Raw genomic sequence first — 27,281 nt, 5'->3', positions numbered from 1 at the left:
GAGGGCTGCATTCCACTAGAGCTGATGTTCATCAGTTTTTGTCAGCTTAGTGCAAGGTCCACACGACAAACCTCAGCTCAGCAATTTCCAGAGCAGATACACCAAAAGGAGCTCTGCAACACTCTGCTCAGCCAACTGCATTAAATTTCACCTTCCAGAAGTTGCTGCTCTGCTCTTCTTTTGTTTCTGAGGACATCTGTGAAGACCGGTGTGAAGACAGCTTTCCAGGTAAGGACCCATCTCAAAAAAGGGTGACCATTGCTTTGTGACACCCCCCCTTCCAGCCCAATGAAGTGAGACAAATCAAAATACTCTAATCAAGCTATGTGCAGAATACCCTGGCAGATAGGCCCAGGGCAAAGGAATATCTTCAATTTTTAAAACCATATACTCACCCCTACTTTTTGTGACATACTATAAAAAATTATTGGAGGTTTTTCTGTTCCAACTAATAAATGAATGTGGAAAGATTTGGGCACTTTCTGGAAGCAGGTAGGTAAATGGCTACAGATATGCATCTTCAAGAAAACTCCAAGAAACATTTATTTAGCACTTGCTATGTAGAGACACTATGCAAGTATTACCTTACTTAATCCATCTGGTTACATTCTGGAGCCCTGGTGGCACAGTGGTTAAGAGCTCGGCTACTAACCAAACGGTCGTCATTTTGAATCCACCAGATCTCTCTCCTATAGGGTCTTTATGAGTCGGAGTTCACGCAACAGCAATGGGCTTTTGGTTACATTCTAAGATCAGCAGCTTCTTCCCTGCAGGATTAGTAAAGAAGTTGTCACACTTTAAGCCAGAGAATAACTATGCTGCTAAATAAAGACAAGAATGCATAACAGATTTATTGTCCATTGAAATCATACAAAAAAAAAAACAAATTGACAGTAAAGATCGTACCTGTAATGCTACCGCCACCACCTACTTATTTCTTATTTTTCTGTGTTCTATTCTAAATTTATGCTTATGACATATATGAACTGTTTTATGCCCTACATTTTCTCAATTTGTTTTCATACTCTCTCACGTAGCTATATGTAGAGGTATTATGTTAATGCCTTAGAGTTGCAGCATTCTGATATTTTATATTACCTTTCCTTTTGCTGGACACTGACATGTTATTCAGTCCTTTTTTATGTTTGTGTGGCTTTATCAAATTCTGTCTAAATTTCTTTTGTTTTCTTGGGATAAATCCCCACTTGTGAAATGGTCAAAGGTCCCGAAGTTCAAACGAAAGGACGTTGTTCATTGACCAGTTCTGGCAGCTCACGGTGAGTGTGTCAGATTTCCTGGAGAATCTCAGTTTCCTAACACAGTGACGGACCTTCTAACATCTGCAATCAGATGTTTACGGCCACTTGAATCTGTCAAGAGACCATCTGACTGTTGAGAAATAAAAATCAGCACCATTTGTTGAAAAGACCTGTCTTTCCCCCACTGAATTGCCTAGGTACCTTTGCTGAAAATCAATTGACCTTAAAAGAATGGTCTATTTCTCAAACTATTCCCTTCCATTGATCTGTGTGTCTTCCATGCAAGAGACCAAAGTTTGATTCCCAGGCAATGTACCACAAGCATAGTCACCACCCATTTGTCAGTGGAGCTTGTGTGTTGCTATGATCCTGAACAGGTTTCAGTGGAGCTTCCAGACTAAAACAGACCAGGAAGAAAGGCCCGATGATCTACTTCTGAAAAAATAGCCAAGGAAAACCCTATGGATCACAATGGTCTCATTCTGCTGTATACATGGGGTTGACATGAGGCAGGGCTGACTCCATGGCACCTGATGACAACATGCCAATACACCTCTGTCTTGATTACTGTAGCTCAATCTTATGTCTTGAAAACATGTAAATTTTAGAATTAGCTTGCCAGTTTCCATGAGTGAAATACAGGGCATTTTGTGATTAAATCTATAGATCAATTTTGGGGACAGTGATGCCTTAATGATACTGAGTCTTCCGATCTATTTTTTCTCTGTGTATCATTATGGATAGCTGCAACTGGGATGTCGTTAAGTTCACTAGTTTTTTCTTCTGCAATGGCTGATCTCCTGGTACTCACACCCAGTGTATTTTTCCCTTTAGATACTGTATTTTTCATTTCCATAAGCTCCATCTAGGGTTTGTTTTTTTTTTAATATATCTTCCAATGTTCTTAACTAAAAAAGCCCATAGTTAATATATTTATGGTCTTTAGTTAATAACATTGTGTCCATATTGGCTGTACCACAGGTAACAAATGTAGCACAGAAATGCAAGGTGCTAATGGGAGAAACTGTGTGCAGAGAGGAGGGGATACATAGTAACACTCTGTATTTTCTGCACAGTATTCTAAAACCTAAAACGGCTCTAAAAAATAAAGGCTATTTTAAAAAGTCACAAAGTTATTCAGCTCTGGCCTGGAGGGTGGCATTTCATACTGCTTTCTCTTCAACGGCCAGTTTTAATGCAATGTCTTCTCCAAACACTTTCTCATGTCTCCACTTAGAAGTGACTTCTTCCTCCTCCAAATATAACAGCTTCTAAAGAAAGCACTGTGACATAGCCACTTTTTCACCTTCGTTTTTGAGTTGAAATGTTATAAGCCAGTTGCTTTGGTGATCACAATTTCATGCAATAAATCAAATACGTAAAGCTGTTGTTTTTAATACTACCTGGTTATTTCTATGGTGCCCGTGGCTGGTGCAAACACTTATGCACTCAGCTGCTAACCAAAAGGTTAGAGGTTCTGACTCACCCAGAGGTACCTCAGAAGAAAGGCCTGGTGGTCTACTTCCAAAAAGTCAGACACTGAAAACCCTATGGACAACAGTTCTCCTCTGACACACAGGCGTTCGCCATGAGTTGGAATCGGCTCAGCAGCAATTGGTTAGTAATTTCTGCAGTACTTATCACAGATCCATGGGTGGGCATTAAAGATAAAGTCTAAGGTCCAGTGAGGCTCAGTGATAGACTGAGAACACCAGTTTGGAATAGGACTTGTTAATAAGAAAACGTTAATTGTTTATATTTTAGACCGTGTCAAAATGTCCTACATTAAAATGGCTACTTTAAAACATGGCCCACTTTCACCATGTCCAACGAATGACTTAGTTGTTTCTAGCAGATATCATTGTTAGTCGTAGCCAGGTTTCATTTCTCTTATTATGAATTCCTAGAGGACAGGGTCCATATCTTTAATGTGTCATTGTATGCCCAAAACCCCTAGCTCAGGAAGTTTCTCAGAGTAAGGACTGAAAATATTTATTGAAATAATGAATGAATAAGTAGGTGGATGGACGGATGGATGCTGGATGGATGAAGGGAGAGTTGCTCAGTTTTCCAAATGATTCACAGAAGTCTACTTAATTTTTAACAAATCAGGATAGGAAGCATTCAGGTGGTCACCACTGCAAATGATATCCCACAAATAATAACATTACTTAGAATACTACATATTGAGTACTACTCTTTGCCAGACATTCTGTTAAGGGTTAGGATGCATTGTGTCATTGGCTTGGTGCCAGATGTGTGAACTCTTTGAAATAAATAGTATTCATTTAACTCTTTGAAATAAATAGTATCATTCTCTTCTCCATTTAATAGATGTGGAAACTGAAGTCCATTTAGCTTAAGTAACTTGAACAAGGCCAAAGAGCTACTAAGTGCGCAGTTGTGATATGAGACTGGAGTCTGACTCCAGTCTCTGTGATACACTGCATGGAAAGAAAATCTAGGAGAGATTAAGTAAACTTGCTGAAGATCACACAGCTAAGAAATGGAAAAGGAAGATTCGATCCCAGGTCTGCCTGAGGTCAAGTCCAGGTTCTTTATCACTAGAACCTACTGCTCTTAGTTTTTAACTAATGGAAATTATTCTGATCGTATTTATTTTTTGCTTAGACTTCGGAAAAGCTCAGGGTCAAATTTTTACCCTCTTCTCACCACAGCATAAAACACTATTAGGTGTAATCTAAACATCAGCCTGCTTTCATATTGTTTTCTATTGCCTGACTTTACTCATTTTTTTTTTTTTTTTGTACATTATGATGTCCTACATGCATTTCTGGAGTGCAAAGTACATATCAGAGCCTTTTTTAATGAGTTGGGGAGTGATTAATTAACAGAGAATTACAATATAAACTTGACATCTGGCTCCTGAGAGCTGAATTCCATTGGAAACAGCCCATTACCATCGAGTCGAATTCCAACTCATGGCAACACTATATAACAGAGTACAATGGCCCCACAGGGTTTCCAAAGCTGTAAATCTTTACAGAAGCAGACTTCCGCTGCAACTTTCTCCCATGGAGTGGCTGGTGGGTTCACACCGCCAACCTTTCAGTTAGCAGCCAACAATTTAACCACTGCACCACCATAGGAAATAAAACAAACAAACAAAAAACCTGTAGCTGTCCAGTCGATTCCAACTCATAGTGATCCTGTAGGAGGGAGGAAGAAGAAGGTGTGAATACAGAGGAACAAAGGAAAGTGGAGGAGGAGGAGGCCACACGGATTCCAGTACCATCTCATGGCACAATCCAGATGTAAACATACATCCCAGTCCATCAATGTAGAAGAAGAGGAAGCCAATGAACCAGTTTGGATCCCAGTGAGGTTGTCTGCCACCGAAGACATTAAGAGGAAGAGGAAGAGAAAAAGAAGGAAGATGGTAGTAGTAATAAAATAAACACCTGGCATGTATTAACTCATTTAAGCCTCACAAAAACTCTGAGATAGACAGTCCTGTTATCCCACCCACATGTGAGTTAACCGAGGCACAGAAGCTAAACAACTTTCCCAAGGTTCCAACCAACCAATGAAGTCGACTCTGACTCTTGGCAACACCAGGTATCTCAGAGCAGAACTCTGCTCCATAGGGTTTTCAGTGGCTCAGTTTTCAGAAGTAGATCACCAGGCCTTCTGTGATGCCTCTGGATAGACCCAAACTTCCAACCTTTGTTTAGCAGTCAAACACGTTACTTGTTTGCACCACCCAGGGACTTCTTCCCAAGGTTACATAGCTTGTTACTGGTGGAATCAGGAGAGTCACCGAAAACAACTTAATTTCAAAAGATTCTATACGTATTTAAAAAATATGCTTGTTAATCTAAAAGTGAAACTAATGGCTGGAAACAATTAAAATGTAAGAAAGGGAAATTTGGAAAAAGGCCCCTGTGCGCTCTGCCAGTCTTATCCTTACTTGGAGCTGGTGTGGACTTTAGTGAAGGTGGTGACGGTGAAGAGACTCTGGCCGTTAGCATAGAATTTGCTACTCTTATTTCTCAGCTTCCTCTGGCTCTTCTCATTCCCTCTTGTTTCTTGGTCTTCTCTCCAGGTTGAAGTGTCCTCCACCATGTTTGTATTGCAAGGAGCCCAGATGCTGCAGCAGCTGGAGAATTCCTTGAGGAAAAGCCTCCCTGAATCCTTAAAGGTGAGAGCGGGACATTCTAAAGGGAGCAAGAAATGGCAACTTTCTCTGAAAGAGGAGGAAAACATGCTAACATTTATTGAACATCTGTTCTGTGCCAGGCATTATCTCATGTTCCGTCTCACTTAATTTTCATTATCTTTCTACAAGATAAGGAGCCCTGGTGGTGCAGTGGTTCAGTGCCTGGCTGGTAACTGAAAGGTCAGTGGTACAAATCCACCAGCCTCTCTGAGGGAGAAAAATGTGGCAGTCTGCTTCCATAAAGATTTACAGCATTGGAAGCCCTTTGGAGTTGTTCTGCTCTGTCCTATAGGGCCATTATAAACTAGAATCAACTCGAGGGCAATGGGTTTGGTTTTTTTTCTTTACAAGATATTTACTATTATGTCTGTGTCGCAGATGAAAAAAGGGAAGCTTGGTTGCATATCTTGCCCAATAGCACACAAATACTGGACTGCAATGATATGTTGTAAGCATGGGTATATCTGAGACCACTGCTTTTTGCTCTGGGCTGATTCAAAAAATATTCCTTTGTTCGTTTTTCTAAGAAACATTTCATAACAACACTGGAAATTTGTCCAGAGTCCTCCAAAGTTTACTGAGATTATATAGTACTGTTTAATTTGCTCAACCTAAAGAATAATTGCCAAGTGAGAGATCAACTATCATGAGTCTTCCTGGACCGTGGCCATAGGTCAAATTGTATTTTATCAAGTCTCAAAATGTTGTGACTTACAACCTAGGTCAATTAATGAGTCTTAAAAAGAATTTTTAACTATAGGCACTTCATTGCAATGATATATTTGCAAAGGGAGTGAATCCATGGATGTGTGTGTGTGTGTGTGTGTGTGTGTGTGTGTGTGTGCGTGCGCACATTTGTGCCTGTGTTTCAAGATTCTGGTGCAACTGAAACTGTAGACCAGTTCATTTGAAGTCTTTTCAGCTAATGAAAATAGATGACTTTTCACAACCAACTGTCTCCGAAGCCGACCAGCTTCAGGTCCAGGTGTAGTAGTAGTGTGGAAATAGTATTGGCAGGGTGTTTTCGAGGACCACCTCAGTGGTGAGGTAAGGTAGCTCCCTTGGCTCCTCGATTTATTTATTTATTTATTAACCCAGCCTTTAGAAAATAATTGAAATGCTTGCATATATTAACATGGAAATGTGCCCACAGTGTGGTCATCGTGCACACTGTATGTTCAAATTGCAAAACAGTATTATCAGGTAATTCTATTTTTGTAAAATTGCCTATTGCCATAAGTATAAATAAAGTCCTGAAAAACATCATATCAGAATATCAATGAGAAGTGGTACTTTTTAAATCAATCTTTTTATTTGTATGACTATTTCACTCTATGTATAATTCTTATAACTTGATAGAGGAAAAAGTTCTCTTCGTTTAGGGTAAAAATGTAGACCATAAAGATTATTTGATCTAGATGCCCTGTTTGGCTCTTTCTACCACACATTTTCATGGTTTCATAGAAATAATCATTGTTCTGATCAAACACAAGGCAACTTACTATCCCAGCCTAACACGCCAACTCTCCTAATCTCTTGGGATGCTGCAGGTTTATGGGACCGTCTTCCATATGAACCAGGGAAACCCATTCAAGCTAAAGGCCCTAGTGGACAAGTGGCCAGATTTTAATACAGTGGTTGTCCGCCCTCAGGAACAGGTAAGACGCCAGATGTAGAATGAGTATGCTTTTATGTTTCTATTTGCTGTGTGCCTATCACATGACTGGCAATAGGGTAGACCCTGAGGATACAGAAATGAAGCATGATGATGGGGAACAAGTTCCTGCCCTCAAGATGTTCCTACTCTAGAGAAGATAAACAAATAAATTACAACACGATGTGAGATATGCAAGAACAAAAGATGTACAAGATACGGAACTAGTCCATACAAGGGAAAGATTAGTCCAAAAGACTAATGGACCACGCCTACCATGCCTCCAACAGACTGAGTCCAGTATGACTGGATGGTGCCCAGCTACTACCACTGACTGCTCTGATAGGGATCACAATAGAGGGTCCCAGACAGAGCTGGAGAGAAATGCAGAACAAAATTCTTACTCGAAAAGAAAAGACCAGACTTGTTGGCCTGACGGACACTAGAGAAACCCTAAGAGTATGGCCCCCGACACGCTTTCATCTCAGTAATGAGATCACTGTCGAGGCTCACCCTTTAGACAAATATTGAACAGAACCGTGGAACAAAAAAGACTAAAGGGGCACAGTAGCCTGGGGCAGGGACTTGAAGGCAGGCAGGAACAGGAAAGCTGGTAATAGGGAACCCAGGGTTGAGAACGGAGAGTATTGATATGTCGTGGGGTTGTTAACCAGTGCCATAGAACAATGTGTGCACTAACTGTTTGATGCGAAACTAGTATGTTCTGTAAACCTTCAGCTAAAGTAGAAGAAAAAGTTTTAAAAAAAACTAGTCCAGGCAAAAGCTGATTAAAACTAGATGTGGTGGAGGTTATGGGAGACGGTTAGAGACACTTCTTGGTGGAGGTTTCATCTGAACTTAATTTTGTAAAAAATATATACTTTTGTCAGACTGAGAAGGAAAAGAGAGTTCTCACCAGAGACAGTAGAAAGAGCAGACAGGAAGGTGTGAAACTGCAAAGTGAGCTAGGGGGACAATAAAAAGCAAAATTACATTGCAAGAATTTCCATGTACGTTTTGGGTAAAGGTTTTTAAAAAGTAGTGAAGCTAAATTGTTAATACATTTCAAAGACAAAAATTCTTCAACTTATTTTCAAACATCAACTGAAAATATAAATTTATGAAAATATTAATGTGATGCCTCTACTACAAGCAAAATGCAATGCAAAAATCACTAAATTAAATAATTGGTAAAATGAAGAACTTTGTATTAATAAAAACTTAGAATGAAATGATTTGATCTTTTATTTAAATGTGATCTTACAAAACAAAATGTATCAGTGATATCATTGCTGACTTGTGAATGTATTTTTTGCCCATCATTTTCCAATTATACTGATTCTATACTAACTGGTTTTTTTTTTTTTTTTTTATACTAACTGGGGTAATATTTTCCTCTGGCTCATTCCTCCAAATAATCCCATCTGTTATTCACTAATTTAAGGGGATCTTTCTGAGTAAGGGAAACCCTGGTGGCTTAGTGATTAAGAGCTACTGCTGTTAACCAAAAGGTCCGCGGTTCAAATCCACTAGGTGCTCCTATGAGTCCGAATTGAATCGATGACAATGGGTTTGGTTTGGTGTTTTTTTTTTTTTTTGTCCTAAGTGGTTGGTTTGTTTCTCTGGAATGACGATTTACGGTATTTTATAAGAAAGCTTTCCTAATTGGTCCTTATTTTTTGAGGCCGCGTTCTGTATAGATGGCTATTTGAATCCTTGTGTTCCTGAAGCACATTTAACACTGTCATCTTCACCCTCAGTGTTTTCCACAAGAATTCCAACTGTAGTGAAATTCATCCTTGCAACAGAAGTCTTCCCTTGTCAGTTGATTTTTTCATCTTCCTCTAAAGGATTGTGGAGGTATAACGCAGTGTTGTCTAAATGGTTATGTCTTTGCTCTGAAATTTTAATGCAATATATGTGTAGGGGACAGTATTCTGCAGCAAATATCCATCCTAAATATTTTTATTGTGCTTTAGGTGAAGGTTTACAGAGCAAATTAGTTTCTCATTAAACAATACACATATTGTTTTGTGACAATGGTTGCCAGCCCCACAATATGTCAACACTCTTCCCTTCTCAACCTTGGGTTCCCCATTATCAGCTTTCCTGTCCCCTCCTGCCTCTTGTCCTTGCTCCTGGGCTGCTGTGCCCATTTAGACCTGTTTGTTTTATGTGCCTGTCTAATCTTTGGCTGAAGGGTGAACCTCAGGAGTAACTTCAGTACTGAGTCAAAAGGGTGTCCGGGGGCCACACTCTCGGGTTTTATCCAGTCTCTGTCAAGACAGTAAGTCTGGTCTTTTTCTGTGTTTTAGAATTTTGTCCTACACTTTTCTCCAGCTCTGTGTGGGACCCTCTATTGTGATCCCTGTCAGAACAGTTGGTAGTGATAGCTGGGCACCATCTAATTGTGCTGGATCAGTCTGATGGAAACCCTGGTGGCCTAGTGTTTATGAGCTATGGATGCTAAACAAAACTTTGGCAGTTCGAAACCACCTAGCGCTCCTTGGAAACCATATGGGACAGTTCTACCGTGTCCTATAGGGTCGCTATGAGTCAGAATCAACTGAACGGCAACACTATTTTTTTTTTTTTTTTTCGGTCTGGTGGAGGCTGTGGTAGTTGTGGTCCATTAGTCCTATGGGCGAATCTTTCCCTTTTTTATTTGGCTTTCTTCATTGTCCCTTACTCCAGATGGAGTAGGACTGACGGAATATGTTAGATAGCCACTCACATGCTTTAAATATCCCAGATATAATGCACCAAAATAGAATGTAGAGTTTTTAAAAAATTTTTATTGGGCTTTCAGTGAAAGTTTACAAATCAAGTCAGTCTCTCATACAAAAATTTATATAAACTTTGCTATATACTCCTAATTGCTCTCCCCCTAATGAAACAGCACACTCCTTCCCTCCACTCTCTGTTTTCGTCTCCATTTGGCCATCTTCTGACCCCAGGCTCTGCTCTCTCATCTCCCTTCCAGACAGGAGATGCCCACATAGTCTCATGTGTCTATTTGATCCAAGAAGCTCATTTTTCACCAGTATCATTCCAGTCCAATCCCCGTCTGAAGAGCTGGCTTTGGCAATGGTTTCTGTCTTGGGCTAACAGAAGGTTCTGGGGACCATAAACTCCCAGATCCTTCTAGTATCAGTCAGACCATTAAGTCTGGTCTTTTTATGGGAATTTGGGGTCTGCATCCCACGGCTCTCCTGCTCCCTCAGGGGTTCTCCGTTTATTCCCTGTCAGGGTAGTCATCGGTTGTAGTCAGTCACCATCTTGTTTTTCTGGTCTCAGGCTAATGTAGTCTCTGGTTTATGTGGTCCTTTCTGTCTCCTGGGCTCATAATTACCTTGTGTCTATGGAGTTCTTCATTCTCTTTTGCTCCAGGAGCGTTGAGACCCATTGATGAATCTTAGGTGACTGCTTGATTGCATTTAAGACCCCAGAAGCCATTCTCCAAAGTGGGATGCAGAACGTTTTCTTAATAGATTTTATTATGCCAGTTGACATAGATGATCCCTGAAACCATGGTCTCCAAATGCCCACCCCTGCTACACTGGCCTTCAAAGCGTTCAGTTTATTCAGGAAAATCTTTGCTTTTAGTTTAGTCCAGTAGTGCTGACCTCGCCTGTATTGTGTTATCTTTCCCTTCACCTAAAATAATTCTTATCTACTATCTAATTAGTGAAAATCCCTCTCACTCTCTCCCTTTCCCCCTCTCGTAAACATCAAAGAATATATTCTTCTTTGCTTAAATTATTTCTCCAGTTATTATAATAGCGGTCTTATACAATATTTGTCTTTTTGCAACTGACTAATTTCACTCAGCATAATGCCTTCCAGATTCATCGATGTTATGAAATGTTTCATGGATTGATCATTGTTCTTTCTGGATGCATAGTACTCCATTTCTTCCCTTTTGGTTTTCCATCTCCAGCTCTTTGCACATGCAATCATACTTTACTTTGTCTTCTCGAGAGGCCCTTTGAAATCTTCTGTTCAGTTCTTTTACTTCATCAATTCTCTGTTTTGCTTTAGCTTCTCAAGGTTCGAGAGCAAGTTTCAGAGTCTCCTCTGGCATCCATCTTGGTCTTTTCTTTCTTTCCTGTCTTTTCAATGACCTCTTGCTTTCTTCATGTGTGACGACCTTGAAGTCATTCCACAACTGGTCTGATCTTTGGTCACTAGTGTTCATTTCATCAAATCTATTCTTCAGATGGTCTCTGAATTCAGGAGGGATGCCCTTGAGGTCATATTTTGTCTCTCATGGACTTGCTCTGATTTTCTTCAGTTTCAGCTTGAACTTACATATGAGCAATTAATGGTATGTTCCACAGTTGGCCCCTGGCCTTGTTCTGACTGATGATATTGAGCTTTTCCATCATCTCTTTCCACAGATACAGACAATTTTATTTCTGTCAGTTCCATCTGGCGAGGTCCATGTGTATAAAAAACTGTGTATAGTCACTGTTTATGTTGGTGCAAGAAGGTATTTGCAATGAAGAAGTCTTTTTTCTTGCAAAATTCTATCATTCGATCTCCGGCATTTTTTCTATCACCAAGGCCATATTTCCCAACTACTGATCCTTCTTCTTTGTTTCCGACTTTTGCGTTCCAATCACGAGGAATTATCAATGTGTCTTCATTGCATGTTTGATCAATTTCAGACTGCAGCAGCTAATAAAAATCTTCTATTTCTTCATCTTTAGCCCTAGTGGTTGGTGCATAAATTTGAATAATATTCATATTTAACTGGTCTTCTGTGTAGGCATATGGATATTATCCTATCACTGACAGCGTTGTACTTCAGGATAGATCTTGAAATGTTCTTTTCGACGATGAATGCAACACCATTCCTCTTCAAGTTGTCATTCCCAGCATAGTAGACTATATGATTGTCCGATTCAAAATGGCCAATACCAGTCCATTTCAGCTCACTAATGCCTAGGATATCAATGTTTATGCATTCCATTTCATTTTTGACGATTTCCAATTTTCCTAGATTCGTACTTCATACATTCCAGGTTCCGATTATTAATGGACGTTTGCAGCTGTTTATTCCTTTTATGAGTCCTGCTGCATCAGCAAATGGAGTTCCCAAAAGCTTTACTCCATCCACGTCATTAAGGTTGACTGCTTTGAGGAGGCAGGTCTTCCCTAGTCATCTTTTGAGTGGCTTCCAACCTGGGGGCTCATCTTCCAGCACTATATTAGACAATGTTCTGCTGCTATTCACAAGGTTTTAACTGGGCAATACTTTTTAGAAGTAGGCTGCCGGGTCCTTCTTCATAGTCTTTCTTAGACTGGAAGAACATGCTCAGCGTTTCTCAATCTGAAAGAACTGTAGAAAAAATTCAAGCCTCGAGTTGCAATAGTGAAGGATTCTATGGGGAAAATATTAAATGATGCAAGAAGCATCAAAAGAAGTTGGAAGGAATACACAGAGTCATTATACCACAAAGAATTAGTCAATGTTCAACCATTTCAAGAGGTGGCATATGATCTGGAACCGATGGTACTGAAGGAAGAAGTCCAAGCTGCTCTGAAGGCATTGGTGAAAAACAAGGCTCCAGGAATTGATGGAATATTATTTGAGATGTTTCAACAAACAGATGCATCACTGGAGGTGCTCACTCGTCTACGCCAAGAAATATGGAAGAAAGCTTCCTGACCAACTGACGGGAAGAGATCCATATTTATGCCTATTCCCAAGAAAGATCATCCAACCGAATGTGGAAATTATAGAACAATATCATTAATATCACAAGCAAGCAAAATTTTGCTGAAGATCATTCAAAAATGGCTGCAGCAGTATATCAACAGGGAACTGTCGGAAATTCAGGGTGGTTTCAGATGAGGACATGGAACCAGAGATATCATTGCTGATGTCAGATGGGTTCTGGATGAAAGCAGAGAATGCCAGGAGGATGTTTACATGTGTTTTATTGACTATGCAAAGGCATTCGACTGTGTGGATAATAACAAATTACAGGTAACTTTGCAAAGAATGGGAATTCCAGAACACTTAACTGTGCTCATGAGGAACCTTTACATAGATCAAGAGGCAGTTGTTTGGACAGAACAAGGGGATACTGATTGGGTTAAATTCAGAAAAGTTGTGCACCAGGGTTGTACTCTTTTACCATACCTCTTCAATCTGTATGCTGAGCAAATAATCCAAGAAGCTGGGCTATATGAAGAAGAATGGGGTATCCAGATTGGAGGAAGACTCATTAACAACCTGTGTTATGCAGATGACACAACCTTGCTTGCTGAAAGTGAAGAGGACTTGAAGCACTTACTAACGAAGATCAAAGACCACAGCCTTCAGTATGGATTGCGCCTCACATAAAGAAAACAAAAATCCTCACAACTGGACCAATGAGCAACATCATGATAAATGGAGAAAAGAGTGGAGTTGTCAAGGGTTTCATTTTAATTGGATCCACAATCAACAGTCATGGAAGCAGCAATCAAGAAATCAAAAGATGCATTGCATTGGGTAAATCTGCTGCAAAGGGCCTCTTTAAAACGTTGAAGAGCAAAGATGTCACCTTGAAGACTAAGGTGCACCTGAACCAAGCCATGGTATTTCCAATCACATCATATGCCTGTGAAAACTGGACAATGAATAAGGAAGACCGAAGAAGAATTGACGCTTTGAATTGTGGTGTTGGTGAAGAATATTTAATATACCATGGACTGCCAAAAGAACGAACAAATCTGTCTTGGAAGAAGTACAGCCAGCATGCTCCTTAGAGGCAAGCATGGCAAGACTGCATCTTACATTCTTTGGACATGTTGTCAGGAGGGATCAGTCTCTGGAGAAGGACATCAAGCTTGGCAGAGTACAGGGTCAGCGGAAAAGAGGAAGACCCTCAACGAGGTGGATTAACACAGTGGCTGCAACAATGAGCTCAAGCGTAACAACAATTGTAAGGATGGCTCAGGACCGGGCAGTGTTTCATTCTGTTGTGCACAGGGTCACTATGAGTCAGAACTGACTCGATGGAGCCTAACAACAGCAACAGTATTCCATTGTGTGAATATACCATCATTATTTATTTATTCATCCATTGATGGGCACCTTGGTTGCTTCCATCTTTTTGCTATTTTAAACAGTGCTGCAATGAACGTGGGTGTGCATATATCTGTTCGTGTAAAGGCTCTTATTTCTCTAGGATATCTTCCAAAGAGTGGGATTACTGGATCGTATGGTAATTCTATTTCTAGTTTTTTAAAGATCCGCCAAATTGATTTCCAAAGTGGTTGTACCATTTTACATTCTCACCAGCACTGTATAAGTGTTCCAGTCTCTCCACAACCTCGCCAGCATTTATTATTTTGTGTTCTTTAGATTAATGCAAGCCTTGTTGGAGTAAGATGGAATCTCATTGTACTTTTGATTTGCATTTCTGTAATGGCTAATGATCGAGAGCATTTCCTCATTTATCTGTTAGCTGCCTGAATGTCTTCTTTAGTGAAGTGCCTGGTCATATACTTTGCCTATTTTTTAACTGGGTTGTTTGTCTTTTTGTGGTTGAGTTTTAGCAGAATCATGTAGATTTTAGAGATCAGAAGCTGATTGGAAATGTCATAGCTAAAAACTTCTTCCCAATCTGTAGGTAATCTTTTTACTCTTTTGGTGAAGTCTTTGGATGAGCATAGGTGTTTGATTTTTAGGAGCTCCCAGTTATCTAGTTTCTCTTCTGCACTGTTAGTAATGTATTCTATACTGTTTATGCCATGTATTAGGGCTCCTAGCATTGTCCCTACTTTTTCCTCTATGATCTTTATCATTTTGATTTTATATTTAGGTCTTTGATCCATTTTGAGTTAGTTTTTGTGCATGGTGTGAGGTATGGATCTTTTTTCATATTTGGATTTCCAGTTATGCCAGCACCTTTTGTTAAATAGACTGTCTTTTCCCCATTTAACTGACTTTGGGCCTTTGTCAAATATCAGCTGCTCATATATGGATGGATTTATGTCTGAATTCTCAATTCTGTTCCATTGGCCTACATATCTGTTGTTGTACCAGTAGCAGAGATTTTTGACTATTGTGGCAGTATTATAGGTTTTAAAATCAGGTAGAGTGAGGCCTCCAGCTTTGTTCTTCTGTTTTCAGTAACGCTTTACTTATCTGGGGCATCTTTCCCTTCCATATAAAGTTGTTGATTTGTTTCTCCATCTCATTAAAAAACATCTTTGGAATTTGAATTGGAATTGCATTGTATCCATAGATCACTTTTGGTAGAACAGACATTTTCACAACGTTAATTCTTTCTATCCATGAGCAAGGTATGTTTTTCCACTTATGTGGGTCTCTTTCCGTTTCTTGCAGTAGTGTGTTGTACTTTTCTTTGTATATGTCTTTTATATCTCCAGTAAGATTTATTCCTAAGTATTTTATCTTCTTGCGGGCAATGTAAATGGTATTGATTTAGTGATTTCCTCTTTGATGTTCTTTTTGTTGGTGTAAAGGAATCCAACTGATTTTTGTATGTTTATCTTGTATCCTGATTCTCTGCTGGACTCTTCTTTTACTTTCAGTAGTTTTCTTGAGGATTCTTTAGGATTTTCTGTGTGTAAGATCATGTCATCTAAAAATAGATTCTTTTACTTCTTCCTTACCTGTCTGGATGCACTTTACTTTTCCATCTAGCCTAATTGCTCTGGCTAGGACCTCCAGCACAATGTTGAATAAGAGTGGTGATAAAGGGCATCCTCATCTGGTTCCCGATCTCAAGGGGAATGTTTTCAGACTCTCTCCATTTAGGATGATGTTGGCTGTTGCCTTTGTATAAATGCCCTTTATTATGTTGAGGAATTTTCCTTCTATTCCTATTTTGATGAAAGTTTTTTTTTTTTTAATCATGAATGGGTGTTGAACCATGTCAAAGGCCTTTTCTGCATCAATTGATAAAATCATGTGGTTCTTGTCTTTTGTTTTATTTATATGATGGATTACATTAATTGTTTTTCTAAAGTGAAACCATCTGTGCATACCTGTATAAATCCCACTTGGTCATGGTGAATCATTTTTTGCTATGTTGTTGAATTCTATTGGTTAGAATTTTGTTGAAGATTTTTGCATCTAAGTTCATGAGGGATATAGGTCTGTAATTTTCTTTTTTTTGTGGTCTCTTTACCTGGTTTTGGTATCAGGGATATGGTGGCTTCATAGAATGAGTTTGGGAGCATTCCGTCCTTTTCTATGCTCTGAAATACCTTTAGTACTAGTGGTGTTAACTCTTCTCTGAATGTTGGTAGAACTGTGCAGTGAAGCTGCCCAGGTCAGGGCTTTTTTTTTGCGGGGGGCGGGGGAGTTTTTTTTTTTTTTTTAAATAATTTTTATTGTGCTTTTAGTGAAAGTTTACAAATCAAGTCAGTCTTTCACACAAAAACCCATGTTCACCTTGCTACACACTCCCAATTACTCTCCCCCTGATGACACAGCCTGCTCTCTCCCTCCACTCTCTCTTTTTGTATCCTTTTTGCCAGGTTCTAACCCCCTCCACCCTCTCATCTCCCCTCCAGGCAGGAGATGACAACGTAGTCTCAAGTGTCCACCTGATCCATGAAGCTCACTCCTCACCAGCATCCCTCTCCAACCCATTGTCCAGTCCAATCCACTTCTGAAGAGTTGGCTTCGGGTATAGTTCTTGTCCTGGGCCAACAGAAGGTCTGGGGGCCATGACCACCGGGGTCCTTCCAGTCTCAGTCAGACTATTAAGTCTGGTCTTATGAGAATTTGGGGTCTGCATCCCACTGCTCTCCTGCTCCCTCAGGGGTTCTCTGTTGTATTCCCTGTCAGTGCAGTCATTCGTTGTGGCCAGGCACCGTCTAGTTCTTCTGGTCTCAGAATGATGTAGTCACTGGTTCATGTGGCCCTTTCTGTCCCTTGGGCTCGTAATCACCTTATGTCCTTGGTGTTCTTCATTCTCCTTTGATCCAGGTGGGTTGAGACCAATTGATGCATCTTAGATGGCTGCTTGCTAGCATTTAAGACTGTTGGGAGTTTTTTGATTACCTTTTCACCCTCTTCTTTTTTTTAATGGGTCTACTTAGTTGTTCTACCTCTGTTTGGAGGTAGTATGTTTCTAGGAACTCATCCATTTTTTCTAGGATTTCAAATTTTTTTAGAGTACAATTTTTGGTAGTAATCTGATATGATTCTTTTCATTTCAACTGGGTCTTCTGTAATATTGCCCATCTTATCTCTTATTCTGGTTATCTGCTTCTTCCCCTGTTTTTCTTTTGTCAGTTTAACCAGTGGTTTTTCAACTTTGTTAATTTTTTCAAACAACCAGCTTTTGGTCTTGTTAACACTTCCAAATGTTTTTCTGTTGTCTATTTTGTATAATTCTGCTCTAATTTTTATTATTTGCTTTCTTCTGGTGCCTGAGGGCTTCTTTTGTTGCTCTCTTTCTATTTGTTCAAGTTGTAGGGATAATTCTTTGATTTTGGCCCTCTCTTCTTTTTGGATCTGTGCATTTATTGATTTAAATTGATCTCTGAGCACTGCTTTCACTGTGTCCCAAAGGTTCTGATAGGAAGTGTTTTCATACTCATTGGATTCTATGAATATCTTTATTCCATCCTTAATATCTTCTATAACCCAGTCATTTTTGAGCAGGGTACTGTTCAGTTTCCAAGTGTTCGATTTCTTTTCTCTGCATATTCTGTTATTGATTTCTACTTTTATGGCTTTATGGTCAGAGAAGATGCTTTGTAATATTTTGATGTTTTGGATTCTGCTAAGACTTGCTTTATGACCTAATATGTGGCCTATCCTACACAATGTTCCATGTGCACTAAAAAAGAAAGTATACTTGAATGCTGTTGGGTGCAGCATTCTGTATATGTCTTTGAGGTCAAGTTGGTTGATTGTGGCATTTAGATCTTCCGTGGCTTTATTGAGCTTCTTTCTGGATGTCCTGTCCTTCACCGAAAGTGGTTTGTTGAAGTCTCCTACTATAACTGCAGAGCTGTCTATCCCACTTCTCAATGCTGTTCCCACTGCCGTCGATAGCTACCCTATAGGGCAGAGTAGAAATGCCCCAATGCTGTTAGAGTTTGTTTTACGTATGGTGCAGAACTTTCATTGGGTGCATAAATATTTAATATGGTTCTATCCACCAGGTATATTGTCCCTTTAATCATTATATAGCGTCCTTTCATGTCCTTTTTGGTGGATATAACTTTAAAGTCTATTTTGTCAGAAACTAAAACTGCCACTCCTGCTCTTTTTTGATTGTTGTTTGCTTGATATATTTTTTTCCATCCTTTGAGTATTAGTTTGTTTGTGTCTCAAAGTCTAAGGTGTGTCTCTTGTAGGCAGCATATAGACGGATCTTGTGATTTATCCAGTCTGCCACTCTCTGACTCTTTACTGGTGCATTTATTCCATTTACATTTGGCAGATTATAGGTAGGTATTTTTTTTTTATGAGCTTAGTTCTGTTATTTTAATGAGTTTTTTTGTGTGTTGTTGACAGTTTCTTTTTCAAACTTAATTTTTTGTGCTAGTAGTTTATCTTTATACATTGTCTTTTCCTCTTATTCATTGTTGTTGATTTTGTTTCTGCTGAGTCTCTATTTTTTTCTTGTATTTTATTTTGATGAGTAGAATAGTTAGTCTCCTTTGTGGTTACCATAATGTTTACCCCTAGTTTTTTATGTTTAAACGTAACTTTAGTTTCTTTATATCACCTTCTCTTCCTCTCCATATGAAATTTCTATGACTACATTTCTTAGTCTCTCTTTATTGTTTTAATCTTGTCTTCTTTTACATAATAACGTCACTGTTTCCCTGTTTTGAGTATTTTTTTATCCTGATTTATTTTTGTGATTTCCCTATCTGGGTTGACATCTGATCGCTCTATCGGGTGTTCTAGTCTTCGGTTGACACTTGATGTTATTGATCTTCTAATGAAAAAACTCCCTTTAGTTTGGTTTTCATGAATTACTTAAACTTACTTTTATCTGGAAATGTCCTAATTTCACCTTCATATTTGAGAGACTGTTTTGCTGGATTTATGATTCTTGGCTGGCATTTCTTTTCCTTCAATGCTTTATGTTAATCATTCCACTGCCTTCTTGCCTGCATAGTTTCTACCAAGTAGTCCAAGCTTATTCTTATTGACTCTCCACTTTTCATTTATACCTAGCTGCTCTTAAAATTCTCTCTTTATCTTTGGTTTTGGCAAGTTTGATTATAATAGGTCTTGGTGACTTTCCTTTAAAACCTACCTAAGTGGTTTTTTTTTTTTAATGTGGAGTTCGATGAGCATCTTGGATAGATATCTTCTCATGTTTCACTATATCAGGGAAGTTATCTGCTAACAAATATGCAACAATTATCTCTGTATTTTTCTGTTGTCCCTCCCTGTTCTGGTACTCCAATCACTCATAGGTTATTTCTATTGATAAAGTCCCACATGATTCTTAAGATTTCTTCTTTTTATTTTAAGTTTTTTTCTGATTTTTCTTCAAATATATTAGTGCCAAGTGCTTTATCTTCAGCTCACCAATTCTGCCTTCCAATTGCTCAATTCTGCTCCTCTGATTTTCTATTGAGTTGTCTAATTCTGTAAATTTATTGTTAATCCTCTGAATTTCTGATTGCTGTCTCTCTATGGATTCTTGCAGCTTATTAAATTTTTCATTAAGTTCTTGAATAACCTTTTTAATATCTTCAACTGCTTTATCTGTGTTCCTTGACTTGTTCTGCATTTTGCCTCATCTCCTTCCTAATCTCATTCCTGATGTCTTGACTAGTTTTGTATATTAATCTTTTGAATTCTGCATCCAGTAATTCAAGGAAGGCACATTCATCTGGAAGGTTCATTGATTCTTTGTTTTGAAAGCTTGTTGATGTGATCATGGTCTGTTTCTTTATTTGACTTGATATTGACTGTTGTCTCTGAGCAATCAATAAATTATTGTATTAGTTTATTTTATGTTTGCTTACTATATCCTAGCTTCTTGCTTTGTTTTGTTTTGATATGCCCAAATGAGTTGCTTGAGTGAGCTAGCTGAATTATTTTCACCTTTAAAGTTCTGACATCCTGTCACCAGATGGCTAGAGATGTTATCAGGTATATTAGTCTAGGAGTCCATTCACTTTTTTTGTGTGAATTCAGCTCAGGTGTCCATGTAGCTGACCATCAAGTGTCTGGTATAGGCTCTATCCTAAAGTCTTAGAGGGGCAGAGGTGATTGGTGTAGGTACCGGTATCTGGTTCTACCATGGGTTCATGCTCTTAACAAGGCAGCATGCTTAGAACCATCCCCCCAATGTCTGTGATGAAAGCATGTCTGTTCCTTACAGCATACAGGTAGGTAGATTCCATAGACAGATCATGGACACCCAGTGCTTTTGGTTGTAAGGACTGGGAGGTACTAGCTATCCTTTGACCCCTGTCGCAGGTGGCTGGGTGACCTGAGTGGAGCCACCAGACCTTAGGCCCCTGATGTGGGTAGGTGAAGACCTGTTTAATAGGCAAAGCAATGTCAAATATCAAACACCTACCTCTTCATGGCACAGGTAAAACAGTTGCAGTCCACCAACAAGGGTCTATTCTCCTGAAATAAGCCCACAAAGGTCCATGCAGGGAGAATGTTATTCAAAGTACATGGACCGTTTATACTTGGATGGGAGCTGTTTCTCTCCTGAGCTCCTCTGATAGTGGAGCTGGCAAATTATCTTTTTCCCCCAATTGTGAATTTATTCCTACTCCAAGGCCAGGAGGAAGGCTCCAGGCACTCAACAGGGCCTGTCTCAGGACCAGGGAAATCAACAGCCACTGGAGCCGGCTTGGGGGCTGGGGGCACGGTAAAGTATATGCAAATACTTAGCTTTTGCCGAGAGCGCCATTCTTCTCTGCTTCCGGAGGTGTCAGTAAGCTGTGCGTCTGGCTGCTTCTCCTTGAGAAAACTGTGGCTGAATGGCATGGCACTACCAGCCCACCACAGCTGATCCCATGAAAGGTGCCTGAGGGATTCTGGTGATTCAGGTCCAGTAACTCCTCTCTGCTTCCGAACCCCCTCTCCCTCCCCCTGCCTTCAGTCTGTTTTCTATCTTTGCCTTCCATGTTCAGGACTCCTAGCTTGTCATAAATATCATTGTTTCACTTGCTTTTTCTGGCCTTTGTTGTAAGAGGGATCACAGGAAGCATCTGGCTATTCTGCCATCCTGGCCATGCCTCAGAATGTAGAATATTTTCCTTATAAACTATGTTATGCCAGTTGAGCCAGATGTCCCCTGAGATCCATCACAAATTTAATACTTGAATTTCTGATCTCTTTTTCTTCTTCTTTTTTCTTATTGTATTTTAGGTGAAAGTTTACATATCATGTTAGCTTCTCATGCAAAAGTTTATACTTACATTGTTATGTGACCCTAGTTGGTATTCCTATAATGTGACTACACATTCCTCCTTTCCAACCTGGATTTCCCGTGTCCATTAAATCAGGTCCTATCCCTTTCTGTCTTCTCATTTCACCTCCGGACAAGAGCTGCCCATTTAGACTCATGTACCTGCTCCAACTAAGAAGCACACTCTTCATGAGTATTTTATGTCTTATAGTCCAGTCTATTCTTTACCTAAAGAGTTGGCTTCAGGAAGGGTTTTAGTTCTAGATTAACAGAGAGTCTGGGAACCATGTATTCCGTGGTTCCTCCAGTCTCAGTCAGACCACTAAGTCTGCCCTATTTACTAGAATTTGAATTCTACACCACATTTTTCTCCTGCTCTGTCAGGAGCTCTCTGTTTTATTCTCTGTCAGGGCAGTCATCAGGGGTAGCCAGGCACCATCTAGTTCTTCTGGTACCAGGCTGATGGAGCCTCTGGTTTATGTGACCCCTTTTGTCTCTTGGGCTAATATTTTCCTTGTGTCTTTGGTGTTTTCATTCTGCTTTGCTCCAGGTGGGTTGGGAACAATTGATGCAGAATCTCTGATCTTGATCTCATGATTTAAGTGATTCAGAAATATTGGCGATGCAGTCACAAAAATTTCAATATTTCAGTAATTAAAAACTATCACAGTGTACTGAAATTCCAAAAACCAGCACTGCAACAGTAAAATAGAATGAATTTGATTTATCCCCCTTTTCCCAATGCAAACAGGAGATGACAGATGATCTTGATCACTACTTCAATACTTACCATATCTACTCCAAGGATCCCAAGAACTGCCTGAAATTCCTTGACCCACTAGAAGTCATCAACTGGAAACAACATCTGCAGATCCAAAGTAAGAGGCCTGGGATATGTGCTGATTCACTTCTTTGTGCTGAGCAAGTGCCCCCACGACTTATACCTCCTTCTTACAAGTTGCAGACTCTCAGTTCACTCTCCCCGTTTTATTTTTTTTTTTAACTCAGCAGCTACTATATCTATAAAGGAAAAAAAATCCTCAAAGCTAGTAAAGAATAGGTTTCATATAGCAGTTGCCATCGAGTCGATTCCATTTCAGGGCAACTACATATGTGTTGGAGTACAGCAGTGCTCTGTGAGATTTTTGATTGCCGATTTTTTGGAAGTAGATTGCAAGGACTTCCTTCTGAGGTACCTCTGGGTGGACTCGACCCTCCAAAGTTTCAGTTAACAGCTGAATTTGTTAACCACTTGCACAACTCAGGGACTCCAGGTTTCATATAAGGAACCATAATATAATTGATTGGTGCCAATGACTTATGATATATTTTGCTAAGATATTCAGGATCCCTGAGGGTGATTAGTCATGAAAGCAGTTTCCATCTGGACTTCTGTTCCTGGAATAACAATAACAGCTCATTGTACCATACAGCACTCTTCCATTTACCAAGGATAACTGTTGTAGTTATGAACACGACCTCTGGAGTCAGACTGCCTAGGTCTGTTCCTTTCTGTGTGATCCGAACTTGCTGTATGGATTTGTACTGCTGACCCTTTGGTTAGCAGCCATAGCACTTAACCACTACACCACCAGAGTTTCCATGTGATCTTAGCCAAGTGATTTACCCTCTCCGAGGCTCATTTCTTCATATATAAAAGTGAGGATAATAATAGTACCTAAACATATTGGGCCATTGTTATGTGCTGTTGAGTTGATTCTGACTCATAGTGGCCCCATGTGACAGAATAGAATTGTCCCATAGGATTCCTAGGTTGTAATCCTTAAAGAAACAGATCACCAGGTCTTTTTCCTGTGATGCTGCTGAATGGGAGAACCGCCAACTTTTCGTTAGCATGCATGGTTCTTATCTAAAAATAGGGGCACTGAAAAGCTGAAATTAAATCCTTTTTAAAATAATATATTTTATTTTGTTGTTGCTGTTGAGAATATGCACAGATGAGCATACACCAATTCAGCAATTTCGACATGTATCAATTCAGTGACATTGAGTACCTTCTTTGAGTTGTGCAAGAGTTCTCACCCTCCTTTTCCAGGTTGTTCCTCCCCCATTAACATAAACTTACTGCCACCTAAGTTTCCTAAGCAATATTTCAGTTGGTGTTGACAATTTGATCCTATATATATAGATTTTAAAATAGATACAAGGCAGATATTCTTTACTAGTTAAGCTAACTTTTTCTTTGGTTTTCAGAAAACTTCAGTGAAATGAAATCTTGAATGGGAAGAGCTTAGCACAATACCTGAATGTATCAGTTACCTTTTGCTGCATAGAAAAACCACCCTAAAAGTTAAATCTACAATCAGCTATTAGCTCATAATTCTGCAAATCAGCAATTCAGCTGGGCTTTGCAAGTCAGATTTTCTGCTGATTTTCCTTGGTTCACACATGCAGTTGTGGTCAGGCAGTAGGTAGGCTAAGGGCTGGTTGCTATACTGTGACATCACTAACATGTCTGAACGATGGTTCTGGCTGTCAGTTAGTGCCAGCTCTTAGCTGTGGTGACAGGGAGATAAGGCCACATGTAGGCTACTATATGTATGTTCTCAGGTAGCCTAGTGTAGGCCTACTCATATGGTGTTAGTTACCAGGTAATCTACAGCATAAAAGAGAGGCCAAGCTCCAACATGCAAGCACATTAAAGCCTCTCCAAACACCAAATTTACTTTTGGCTCATTGGTGAAAGGAAGTCTTATGACCACAGTAAGCCTCAGTGCATTAGGGCACTATCCCAGGAAACGAATAGCAGGAGGTTTGGACAAATCATGGGTTATTAATGCCAAAATTTGCCATTTTGAGAGCAGAGTAAGTGCCCAGAGATGTTGGCTACTTTTTCTTTATAACTCAGCTCTTTTATGCAGACTAGAAAACTTCGTTCTGGTCTTGGTACTGCCACTAATGGTATTACAGTGGCTGAATTAATCCTTCAGCATATTTCCACTTGTGTAAGACAGGGAAAGTTGCACAAATGCTTAATATATAATACCAAGGTCACAGCAGCAGCACCAACCCCAGAACCATGGTTTTCTGAATTTAAATCCTAGACATTTCCTACTCCACTGGACTTCCTACTCCACTGGACTTCCTACTCCACTGGATAGCTTCTCCCTCAAAAGTACTTAAGCAATTACATCTCTCCTTATAATCCTGTCTAGGTTCACAGTCCAGCCTGAATGAGGTGATACAAAGTCTTGCAGCCACTAAATCCTTCGAGGTCAAGCACACACAATGCATCCTCTATATGGCACCTGAGACACTGAGGAAACTGGCTCCTTCTTTGCTGGATGCAAAGAACTTATCACCCGTGAGTGGCAAACCCAAAGCCATGTGAGTGTGATAAAAGTTACTCTGCATTACTCATATCTCTCACTACTAAAGTAGCCCCCCAACTTCTTTCCCTGCTTTCTTCTTCAAGGCTATCAAATCAGGCCTCTGTCTACCTCTTCAACCTGTCTTGTCCTTCCTGCTCATTCCTTCCAACAACACGAGCCTTCTTTCTGTTCCTCTATTGTCACATGCTCATCCATACTCCAGCACTTTGCACTTGCTATTTCCTCTACCTACTCTGTCTCCCAAGACAATAGAGGTAAGAGAAAATGTACAACTTCATAAAACTTGTTGCCATCAGGTGGATTTTGACCCATGGTGACCCCAAATATTAAGAGGAGAACTGTACTCGATAGGGTTTTCTTGACTGTAATCTTTATGAAAGCTGATTGCTAAGGCTTTGTTCTGCGGTGACACAGAGTGGGTTTGAATTACTGGCCTTTAGGTTAATAGTCAAGCTTAAACAATTTGTCACCTAGGGACCATAAAAATTCATGTCACTGTTGCTCCTGTTGTTTGCTACTGGGTCGACTCTGACTCATAAGAAATCCATGTGACCGAGTAGAATTGCCCCAGAGGGTTTTCCTGGCTGTAATCTTTATGTAAGCAGATCACCAAGTCTTTTTTCTGAAGAGCTCTTGAGTGAATTCGAACCACCAATCTTTTAGTTAGCAGCTGAGTGCACCACCAGGGCTCCTGATAAAACTTCATACTCATCAGCTTTTCTTTTCTCTTGACCTCTCCATAGCAACCAAGAGCTCTTTAAGCCTTCATCACTGGATGTCACCCATGCTGCTTTAGTGAATAAATTTTGGCTCTTCGGTGGCAACGAGAGGAGCCAGAGACATATTGAACGCTGTATTCGGATCTTCCCTACCTATTGTCTGCTGGGGCCCGAAGGGACCCCTGTGTCCTGGAACTTGATGGATCAGACGGGAGAGGTGAGGATGGCAGGTACTATGCCTGAGTACCGGGAACAAGGCCTCGTCTCCCATATCATCTATTACCACACCCAGGCTCTGCTCACACTTGGCTTCCCCATCTATTCTCACGTAGACAAGAGCAACATAGCTATGCAAAAGATGAGTCACAAGCTGAACCATATCATCATGCCCTGTACCTGGAACCAGTGGAACTGTGTACCTCTGTGATGCTGGACCTGAACATAGACAGTGTTGGGGGGGGTGGGGCTGGGGATGTAGCTGGAGGAGCAGGTGGGTGGATGGTGAAAAAGAGCAAATTGTACCCACTGGTAAAGGAGTGAGAGCTCTTTGGGCTCTGGGGAAGCAGAAATGCATAGTAGATAGAACAGCCACAGTCCCTGCCCTCAGAGAGCTCATGGACATCCATTTTGTTCCTCAGTAGGAAGCAGGCTCAACGTTCCTTCAGTGGCCTCCACTTTGTTTAGCTCCCCACATTTCCAGGATTGCTGCAACACTCTTTCATCAGCAGCAGCCCTGGCCTCTACCCACTAGATGCCAGTAACATCCTCCCTCCCAGAGTTGACAACCAAAAAGTATTTCCACACATTCCCAAATGTCCCCTGGAGGCAAAACACCCCTGGTTGAGAGCTACTGGTTTCGAGTTGTGGTTTTCAAACTTGGCCTGCATCAAAATCATCTGCAGCCTTCTTCAAATCACAGATTGCTTGGCCCCATCCCCAGATTTTCTGCTTCCGTTGATATGGAGTAGTGCCCAAGAATTTGCATTTCTATCAAGTTCCCAAGTGATCTTGATATTGCTGGTCCAGAGACATCCTTTGAGAACCACTGGTGTATAGAAATAATACAGTGTATCTTATTCCATAGGACTGTAGATGAAAATTCACATCCTGCTCTAATTAAGCATATTGATTCTACTTTTGTAGTTATAATGGAAACTTGTGTTCCAAATGATTTTTCATATTATTTCTTAGAAATATCTAAGAATTTCTATAGCTTGATCATTTTGAATGTGGCAAAATATTTAATCATTTTTGATCATTTTGAATGTGACAAAATATTTAATCATACTGATACAGTATCATTTACTTGGCTTGTTGGTGAACACTGAGGTTTGTTTTCTATCATTTTATCCCTTCTTTTCTTCATTTTTCTCTTTCCTTCCTTCCTTCCTTCCTCCCTCCTTTCCTTCCTCCTTCCTTTCCTTCTTCATTTTTTCCTTCTATATCCATTTTCTTAAACTTATTTTCTTGAGGAGAATTCCCAAATCTGGAAATGGCAAGATCCAAGAGGGCCCACGTTGTCATAACTCTTGATTTAGATTTCCAGATTTAGGTTTCTCCTTGCTGGCAGCACCAATCTGAATATGTTAAATTCTCCATAATTTTCCTCATTTCAACAACAACTATAAATATTAATTGATCATTTAGTATGTGCCAGGCTGTGTTTGATGCATTTGGAACATAGCAGTGAATAAAGATCCTTTGTAAAATTTATAAGCTATGATCATTTATT

The 27,281-nt window shown here is 39.9% G+C and overlaps 2 protein-coding genes across 2 annotated transcripts in view; both read left to right on the top strand.

Moving 5' to 3' along the window:
* The first annotated feature begins 164 nt into the window (after positions 1-164).
* On the top strand, positions 165-25,976 carry LOC126080865 (glycine N-acyltransferase-like). The gene is made up of 6 exons (XM_049892057.1): positions 165-228; positions 5,326-5,421; positions 6,990-7,097; positions 22,229-22,355; positions 24,654-24,825; positions 25,574-25,976. The coding sequence occupies exons 2-6, from the start codon at positions 5,344-5,346 to the stop codon at positions 25,974-25,976; spliced, it is 888 nt and encodes a 295-aa protein (XP_049748014.1). The 5' UTR covers positions 165-228; positions 5,326-5,343.
* LOC126080868 (glycine N-acyltransferase-like) overlaps positions 165-27,281 on the top strand; it is an 86,984-nt gene continuing 59,867 nt past the window's right edge. Inside the window, exon 1 of the mRNA XM_049892060.1 lies at positions 165-228. The gene's annotated coding sequence lies outside the window, so the exon portion shown is untranslated. The remainder of the gene's footprint in view (positions 229-27,281) is intronic.

Source organism: Elephas maximus, chromosome 7 (genome assembly GCF_024166365.1).
Source record: "Elephas maximus indicus isolate mEleMax1 chromosome 7, mEleMax1 primary haplotype, whole genome shotgun sequence".
NCBI classification, from domain to species: Eukaryota; Metazoa; Chordata; class Mammalia; order Proboscidea; family Elephantidae; genus Elephas; species Elephas maximus.
Note: the sequence above shows the minus strand (reverse complement) of the source record. Positions and strands in the feature narration are given on the sequence as shown.

Excerpts from the sequence above, each read along its gene's own strand:
- LOC126080865 (XM_049892057.1), top strand. The coding sequence starts at position 5,344 with ATGTTTGTATTGCAAGGAGCCCAGATGCTGCAGCAGCTGGAGAATTCC. Across the intron at positions 7,098-22,228 it reads TTGTCCGCCCTCAGGAACAG|GAGATGACAGATGATCTTGA; the intron begins GTAAGACGCCAG and ends CAATGCAAACAG. Across the intron at positions 24,826-25,573 it reads AGTGGCAAACCCAAAGCCAT|CAACCAAGAGCTCTTTAAGC; the intron begins GTGAGTGTGATA and ends ACCTCTCCATAG.